Source organism: Melanerpes formicivorus, unplaced genomic scaffold (genome assembly GCF_026170545.1).
Source record: "Melanerpes formicivorus ecotype bairdi unplaced genomic scaffold, bMelFor1.0.p_v2 SCAF_1, whole genome shotgun sequence".
NCBI lineage: Eukaryota > Metazoa > Chordata > Aves > Piciformes > Picidae > Melanerpes > Melanerpes formicivorus.
Genome location: NW_027142353.1, coordinates 56323216 through 56332032, shown reverse-complemented (window position 1 = coordinate 56332032; position 8817 = coordinate 56323216). Strand labels below are relative to the sequence as shown.

At 43.0% G+C, this 8817-nt stretch overlaps 1 protein-coding gene across 2 annotated transcripts in view; it reads right to left on the bottom strand.

The window, feature by feature from the left end:
- Positions 1-1088: 1088 nt before the first annotated feature.
- The window catches only part of LATS2 (large tumor suppressor kinase 2), a 54508-nt gene continuing 46779 nt past the window's right edge, over positions 1089-8817 (bottom strand). For both annotated transcript variants that reach the window (XM_068144155.1, XM_068144160.1), the window contains exons 5-8: positions 8046-8628; positions 7059-7241; positions 5675-5781; positions 1089-3651 (exon numbers count right to left, since the gene is read on the bottom strand). In XM_068144155.1, the coding sequence (XP_068000256.1) occupies positions 3157-3651; positions 5675-5781; positions 7059-7241; positions 8046-8628 (1368 nt within the window). In that variant the 3' untranslated portion in view covers positions 1089-3156. The remainder of the gene's footprint in view (positions 3652-5674; positions 5782-7058; positions 7242-8045; positions 8629-8817) is intronic.

The window sequence follows — 8817 nt, the reverse complement described above, 5'->3', positions numbered from 1 at the left end:
CTGTTCTGGGATCAGCAACTACTTACATTTTTGGAGGCAATTATTTACACTTTTGTACACATGATGTGTGGTGTTATTGCACATACGTGTCTTGGATGAAACCCAGGAACGAAACTCCTGTCTCACCGAGATCAGCAGCAGGTTCAGAGTCAAGTTAGGACTACATCTCAAATGTCACCTGTGGCCTTCACCAAGAGCACTACCTCAGAATTAATGAACTCCTTGCTTTGTCAGGAATCTGGGAGGGGGTGGGGGGTGGTTGTGGTTTTATTTTTTGTTTGGTTTTTGTTGGTGGTGGTTTTGTTTGTTGTTTTTAAGGAAGAGAATATTCTGTACAAACAGCGAGTCGACAGTACTTCCTACAAGAAGACATTAGGTGCTTTTGGCAGGAAGTTCAGCAGAACTGAGGATGCTTAGAGCCAGTCCCTATATAGGGCATACTGTTTACTTGCCCAAACTCAATAGAATTTACTCCAAGTTTCTGTTTACTCCTGAAATGTCTGCAAAAGACATGGGCCTTCAGAGACAGTGCCTGACAAACTGGAAAGATTTTTCACATCAGTTCTTCTCTAGGTGAAATGGGAGTTGGCTTCTGTTCCCTGCAGCATAGATTTTCAATGAGTAATGTGTTCACTGGGGAAGCACCTGTTTCCTTCTGGGCCGGTCTCTCTTGTTTTGCTCAGTTGCAAAGATTCTGCATTTGCAGGTACCTTATTTACACTTCAAAAATGCACCAGAGGCAACAGCCAGAGGGGGCGAGGACACTGGTTGTGGTTGCCCTGGCAGAGCCTCTACTGCAGAGAAAGTGTTGAATTTTATGCCATCTACTGACTTGGTCACACCAAGGGGAGTTTTCTGGGGAATCCTGCCCCTTATTCTCAAGGGCCACGAGGTCTTCAGGTACCCAGAGATCCGCCTTAAGCCATGCAGAAATTACCCTTTTCAGGAACACACAACGCATTATAGGTTTTGATTCGGGTTTTAATAAATTGTGCCAGTAGAAGCTTTCAAAGGCAATGATATATCAATAAATAACAGTTAAATTGAGTTCCTGAGAAAGAACCACATGAAAGAATGTCAGATAGATGTAAATAACAACAAAAAAAAAATGGCATTACTATATAAAAAAAGCAGTAATACTGAATCTTACATGAACTGTCACAACACAAGCACTGCATACCTCAAAACATTCCTTTCATACAAATGTAAACAAATACACAATCATTTTTCTTTAGTTTAGTTTAGGCTGATGAATTTATATGCTGTTGCTTAGATATCTAAACAATGGATAGGCTAGGATATGCTAAAACATTAAGGAATAATATGTGGAATACTATATGGAGAAAAAAACACAAGGAAGCTCCAGATTTAAAAATAAAGCAAAAACACATTAAAGGAGTGTTTTCCTCAAATGTTATTCCATCAATCACTTTAAATAGGACTGTTACACTAATCTGAATTAAGGATTTTGTTGTGTGTGTTTACTTATTTAGTTATATATAATATATATGCAAATATGTATGGCTTAATTATCTTTAGTATTCTGATATCACCTTGAATAATTCTCACTTACACATATAAGAAAAATGCATATTTTAACATAGTTAGGAATTGATACTTCAAAGTATGCCTATAATTTGACAGAAACGAAGGACTATTGTGCTCCATCACAGCAATGTTGTAAGCTACGGAAAACAGGACAGAATGACCCATGAACGATGCCAACAGTGCCTCAGACATTAGGATCCTAAAGGGATACCCAGCCAGTCACCTGGAGGGATCTGATGTCTGGAAAAGCCATGTACCTCCAGGGCCTGCATCGTCTGTGGAGCTGCACGCACTCAGCATCAGCCTCATTGCACTTAGGATCTCGATGTGTTACGGCCTTGGACGTTCTGTTTTGAAGACGCTGAGCGACACCTGTTAGTGCTGCTGCTCTGTCTCACTGCCAGTGTTCAGCAGCAGACACTGTGCTGGACGCTGCCTGAGTACATCCAGCCGAGACTGCTGCCACAAATGAGCTTGGCAATAATGGTCTTGCTCCTGATCCTTTGTGGGGAAATGCGTGTGCTGATGATACAGGTTTACTAAAATGATCTATTACACATCAGACCACAACACCACTGAACTCAGCTATAACCTTTGCAATCTGTTTCACACAATTAATATTGGATACAATCATAAGAGGAAGCCATCCACACAATACATTTATCAACACACGGTTTAAAATGGTCTAATTTTAGACCCTTAGTAAAAATGGATCCACAGGACCTGCCTGTGAATGGCAAGAAAAGGCCATTTCAAATAGAAAAACACTGCCCATGCAACATTCTCCACACACTAGACAATGAAATCACACCCAAATTGTCACGTGCTCACACTTCCTATTACACTCCAATAAGCAGAAGGAAATAAAGCAGCTTTAAGGTTATGTCACAATTCTGAAATGTTGAAAATACAACAGAACAGACAAAAATCACGGTGTGAATGCAACAGCATCAGTAACATCATTAGGGAATTAGAGAGCAGGTTTCTTTCTTTCTTTCTTTCCTTTTTTTTTGTTTCTTTTTTTTTTTTTTTTATATATACTTTTTTCTTTCTTATGTTATTGCACAGAGACCTTTTATCACATGTTCTTCAGCTTTTATGCATCTTCCTAAATGTGAAATAAGTGCTATGGGTAAAATAAAAATGTAGAAAAGAAGAACAGCAGCACGATTTGTCAAAAGTTAATCCCTATAATTTAGTAGGAAAAAAACACAACCCCTGCTATAAACAAAATATAAGTGCTCTTTATTCGTTTAAAAAATAACGCTGACAGTTGCAGAAGTCCTGTAAATGTTAATCTGAGTAGGGGGACGCTGACCTCAAATATAAATAGGCCTAGAAATGATAGACTGCTGGCCTTGCAGACCTTGGTGAAGACCAGGCCTTCAAGTGTAATTATCAACAGAGTTATTTACAGTAAAACTGACCTGAACTTTCAAGAGTGCCATTTTTAGGACCTGGCCCTGCAAGCTTCTGACTCCCCAGGATGCCTCCAGCCTCAGCTGAAGTTACACCTGAACAAGCACTGCAGGACCAGCTCCTAAAGGATCAGTTAAAGGCCCTACTGTATTTGAGATTAGTCGTATCTGGAGTACCCTATACAATAATTTACACATATACAGGCTGACAAGCTCCGGTCTGATCCACCACACCTTTATCTTCTACATCAGATTTGGCAGACTGGCCAAGTTCCATTCCGGAAGGTTTGGGATACCTGAACGGATAGCCGTTGTCATCGAAGAACCTTCGGAAAGTAAACTCGTAGAAAGCATGTTCGGTGTGTTTGTTATTGGAAGAGGCTAGTGGATCCCATGTCCTGGTGCTGTCACCACTAGCATCGTTCCAAGGACTTTCTTCTTCAACTGGATCGAAATTTGAAGTGTCCATCGGATGGCTGATCTTTGGAACATAGGGAGCTGGCTGCCTGCGGATATCAGTAGAGAAGTCCATAGAGTGAAAGAAAGAATGGGCCTTAATGTCATCTGCTCCATTTCTTCCAAGTCTGTCCTCAGCAGCACAGCAGAGCTTTGTGATCAGGTCGGTTGCCTCAGGGCTTAGCTTGATCTGTGAGGGAATGTGCAGTGTGCTTTCCCAGTTTATCACCTGGAGGTAAGAAAGACGTTAAACTTCTAATCTTGGGAATGGAATCCTTCTGATTGTCAGCATTAACCGTACAGAAGTATGCATGCAACTAACTAGTCAGCTCACAGTACGCCCAAAGAAGGGCCACAAGGATGATCAAGAGGGATGGAGCACCTCTCCTGTGGAGACAGACTGAGAGGGCTGGGGCTATTCAGCCTGGAAAGGAGAAGGCTCAGACCTTATTGTGGCCTTCCAGTATCTTAAGGGGGCCTACAGGAAAGATCATTGAATCATAGAATCAGAAAGGTTGGAAAAGACCTCAGAGATCATCAAGTCCAACCTATCACCCAACACCTCACGACTAACTAAACCATGGCACAAAGTGCCATGTCCAATCCCCTCTTGAACACCTCCAGGGACGGTGACTCCACCACCTCCCTGGGCAGCCCATTCCAATGGCCAATCACTCTTTCTGTGAAGAACTTTCTCCTCACCCCGAGCCTAAACTTCCCCTGGCACAGCTTGAGACTGTGTCCTCTTGTTCTGGTGCTGGTTGCCTGGGAGAAGAGACCAAGCCCCAGCTGGCTACAACCTCCTTTCAGGTAGTTGTAGAGAGCAATAAGGTCTTCCCTGAGCCTCCTCTTCTCCAGGCTAAACAACCCCAGCTCCCTCAGCCTCTCCTCATAGGGCTTGTGCTTGAGGGCTCTCCCCATCCTCGTTGACCTTCTCAGGACACGCTCAATAGTCTCAATATCCTTCTTCAATTGAGGGACCCAGAACTGGACACAGTACTCAAGGTGTGGCCTAACCAGTGCAGTGTAGAGGGGCAGAATGACCTCCCTGTTCCTGCTGGCCACACTATTTCTGATGCAGGCCAGGATGCCATTGGCCTTCTTGGCCACCTGGGCACACTGCTGGCTCATATTCAGCCGGCAGTCAACCAATACCCCCAGGTCCCTTTCTGTTTGGCTGCTCTCCAGCCACTCTGTCCCCAGCCTGTAGCTCTGCATGGGGTTGTTGTGACCAAAGTGCAGCACCTGCCACTCGGACTTGTGAAATGCCATCCTGTTGGACTCTGCCCATCTGTCCAGCCTGTCAATGTGAAGGACTTTTTAGGATGTTGGATATTGATCAGACTAGGGGAAATTGAGCAAAACTAGAAATGATAAGATTAAGATTGGATGTTAGGAAGAAGTTCGTCACCATGAGGGTGGTGAGACACTCCTACAGGTTGCCCAGTGAGGTGGTAGAAGCCCCATCACTGGAGGTTTTTAAGGCCAGGCTGGATGTGGCTCCAAGCAACCTGATCTAGTGTGAGGTGCCCGTGCCCATGGCAGGGGGGTTGGAACTAGATGATCCTTGAGGTCCATTCCAACCCTGACAATTCTATGATTCTATACTTATTTTAGAGGGTCAAGAACCCAGTGGTCAGATTGCATCAGTTGTTAATAATTACTTTAACTAATCAAGAAACTTTGACTAATAGAAGATAAAAGGAGCAATTCCATTTTTAAGAAAGGCATATCCCTTCCTGAATGCACCCATAGTCAGATTTGAGGGCACGTGTAATTTGCACATGACTTCATGGAATGACTTCAAGGAATTACTTCATTGCATCTCCAAAAGGGAAACTAGGAAAAGCGGTCACAAGATACATCCTTTCTAATAAAAACTCCCTGTTTGACTTTGAAACACTTGTATTGCCAACTGCACACACTGCCAACTGGCACATCAGCTTCCTCACATCTGATAGGCACTCTAAGGAATTCAGATGGATCAGCTTGGGCTTAAGGAATGAGAAATGTGCTGAGAAGACTCACAAAACCAACAACTACCTATGCAGTTGGATAACTCACTTCCAGTCTCATACTCAGTATCTTCATTGCCTGGGAAAGGATTTGTGCCTGCACAGAACTAATTAAAATCAGGCTTTTTTAAACCACTACTCCTTTCTCTAGTAAAACAAAAGAGGATAGGTGTTGGAATGCAGAAGTGAAAAGGTTACAATTCTGCTACCACAGATTGGAATTTTGTGTCAGCTTACCTTCAGTTGGGTTTCTGTGGGTGTAGGAGCCAGAAAAGGAGGCTGTCCCACTAACATCTCAAAGAGGATCACACCAACACTCCACCAGTCACAAAGCTGAGTATATCCTGAGAGGCAAGACAAAAGGTTGACCTCCATCAGTAAAAGGGGTATGTGTATAGAGTTACTTGCAATTAAGTATCACAACATACAGTGCAGATTTCTGTCTTTTCTCAGACAAACAACTTGTGATATAAGAACAAAGGACTCCCAATCCACCCTCATCATAAAATTGCTTCTACTTGCTGATCTAAATGCTACTGCTGTCAGTAAAAGCCTAATCCTGTTGTCTGGGAATCTTTCTGCATAAATTAAATTCTCAACAAAACTGAGTGGTGAAATCATACAATTAGAAAGAATGAAGAGGGTTTTTTTTATGCCCTGTCCCACAGCTATGTAACTACACAGCACAAAACGGATGTGAAAGAGTAGCAAAAAGGTGTAGTGACTGATATCCCCCCCTAGGTTCAGAGGAAGTGACACCACCAATTGGAAAAGGTGCTGAAAGATACAGCCTGTATCTAGAGACAGCAGAAAGCCACAGACTACTCCCTGAGCAAGTTCCAAGCAGAAAACAATTTCAGTCACTTAATTGCCGCGACAAGATAAGTAAGGTGTATGCCTGAGATCTCCAAAAAGGAATGGAGGATTTAAACACTGATTTCAGTGGATGACTTGTGTCATCAGGTGATGCAGGGACCAGTGTGAAATCTATCAACTTCAGAAACATGAGGCTTAGGATTTGGTTTACAGACAACTTTGAATATCTAATCTCCTTACTACAGTGACCATCTCTGTTCTGCATGGATAGCCACCAAGTATTGTCTAAACTCCTCAAACTGGGCTTTTGAATGCAGGGTAATTTGTGGAATATTTTTTGGTGGGTTCCCCCAAGATTCTGGCTGTGAATCTTGTTTCCACAAGTTGACAGCATAAATGTTTAAGTGGCCCATCTGAATCAGTGATTCAGAAGCACCAGCTGGCTACTCACTAGTCTCTGTAAACTTGCAGGTGGCCATAGTCATACTGCCTGACAGATCATCTGCTTTGTATTTGAAAAATATCACTGCCAACATCTTCTGACACCTTTATTAGCAGTCTCAGTCAAAGGCCTCAGAATGTAGATATACACAGACACACAAAGTATGACCATCATCAGTGTCAACAATGTGATGCTAAAAAGTGGAGCACGTAGAGGAATCTGTTCTCCCTAACCTGAACTAAGTGTTTGCAGCCTTTCAGCATGGCAGTCTTCCAAAGCAGCAAGCTTAAGGGGGAAAAAAACCCCCAGACATTTCAAAACATTCATATTCACTTAAGCACAAGAAAAAGGAAGGTTATCTACCTTTACGAAGCAGGACTTCAGGAGCAATATAATTGGGGGTTCCAACTAGTGAGTGTGCTAGACATCTCTGATGCTGCTTCTTAGCTCTTTGTTCCAATGTCTTCAGCCTATCTCCACATCTACAGTTTGACACATCATCCCAAAGATCACTGGGCTCCATGCTGTCTTGTCTGATATGGCTCCCTTTCAAATGGGAGAGAAAGTTTACATTAATGATCATGAAACAAAACACACAAAAAGTATTTGTCTAGGTCCAGTTGTGCCATCTTCTACTCTTACCAAAGAACAGCATTCCAACTTTAACCCCAGTTCGTTTCCTTCCACCCTCCCCTTCACAACTGGTTTTCTGTAACAAGCCAAAGGTCTCTGTCTCAGCATGAGGAAGGCTGCTCCCACATGGGATGTACAGAACAATGGGGTACAGATAGGCTAGCTACACCAATTGTGGCTAGCTACACCAATTGTTGAGGCTCTTTAGAATAGAATAAACCAGGTTGGAAGACACCTTCAAGATCATCATATCCAACCTATCATCCAACACCACCTAATCAACTAAACCATGCAACCAAGCACCCTGTCAAGTCTCTTCCTGAACACCTCCAGTGATGGTGACTCCACCAGCTCCTCGGGCAGCCCATTCCAATGCCAGTGCTCCTCAATGCCACACACACAAGGCACATGGACTACTTTAAATCTGTTATTTGTTATTTCACCATCAAAAGAGATCCTGAAAACATGTATAAACTGAAAAATTGCTGCTGCTGCAGTAGTCAGCCACATTACTGATAGGGATTTGAACAGTACTAGAAAAACAGGACTGGAAACAAACTGAAGGAGCCAGAGAGAGAGACACACACCATGCTGTCGTGGACTGTTTGTCAATGTTCACCACCCCTGTTTTCCGAGCTGGCATTTTTGCCAAGTGGTACCTGCTTGTTTCAAAATAAATAATGCAATACCATCACAAATAAAGTCTAAGAACATTACCTTTCTGATAATATTTTGAATTGTGAGTCCACCTGAATCCAGTACAGAGTCCAAAGTCTGTCAGTTTGATGTGCCCATCAAGGTCTATCAGAATGTTGTCGGGCTTGATGTCTCGATGAATGAATCCCATTTTGTGCACACTCTCAATAGCCAAGGTCAGTTCTGCAATATAAAATCTAGCCAGACGCTCTGGAAAAACCTCCATCCGAATCAGTAGACTCATCATATCCCCACCAGGGATGTAGTCCATCACAAAGTACAAGTTGTCTTTATCTTGGAAGGAATAATAGAGTTTAACCACCCATTCATTGTCTGCCTCAGCAAGTATGTCCCTCTCTGCTTTGACGTGAGCCACCTGGTTCCGGTTTAGCACATCCTTCTTCCGCAGAGTCTTCATGGCATAGAGGGCATGGGTATCCACTTTGCAGGCCAGGCACACTTCTCCAAACGCACCAATACCCAGAGTCTTGATTTTCACAAACATAGATTTGTCCATTTTGGCCCTTTTAAGTCTGTTGTAGTTGGACTCCTTCTGGTAGAGAATTTTCCTCATTTGTTCCTGTTCAGCTTCACAGAGGCCAGCCTTTGTAAAGGAAAGAAAACCACAAGAGCAAGCAGGGTTACACTCACAGCGAGAGAACCAGGAACAAGCATTCCCAAAGCATTTCTCAGAAAAATTAGCCAAGAACCAGAAAAGATGCATCCATGAGAAGATACTCTCCTGTCAGTCTGCTCAGGTATTCTGAATACTGGTAAATTCACTGTGCCCTAA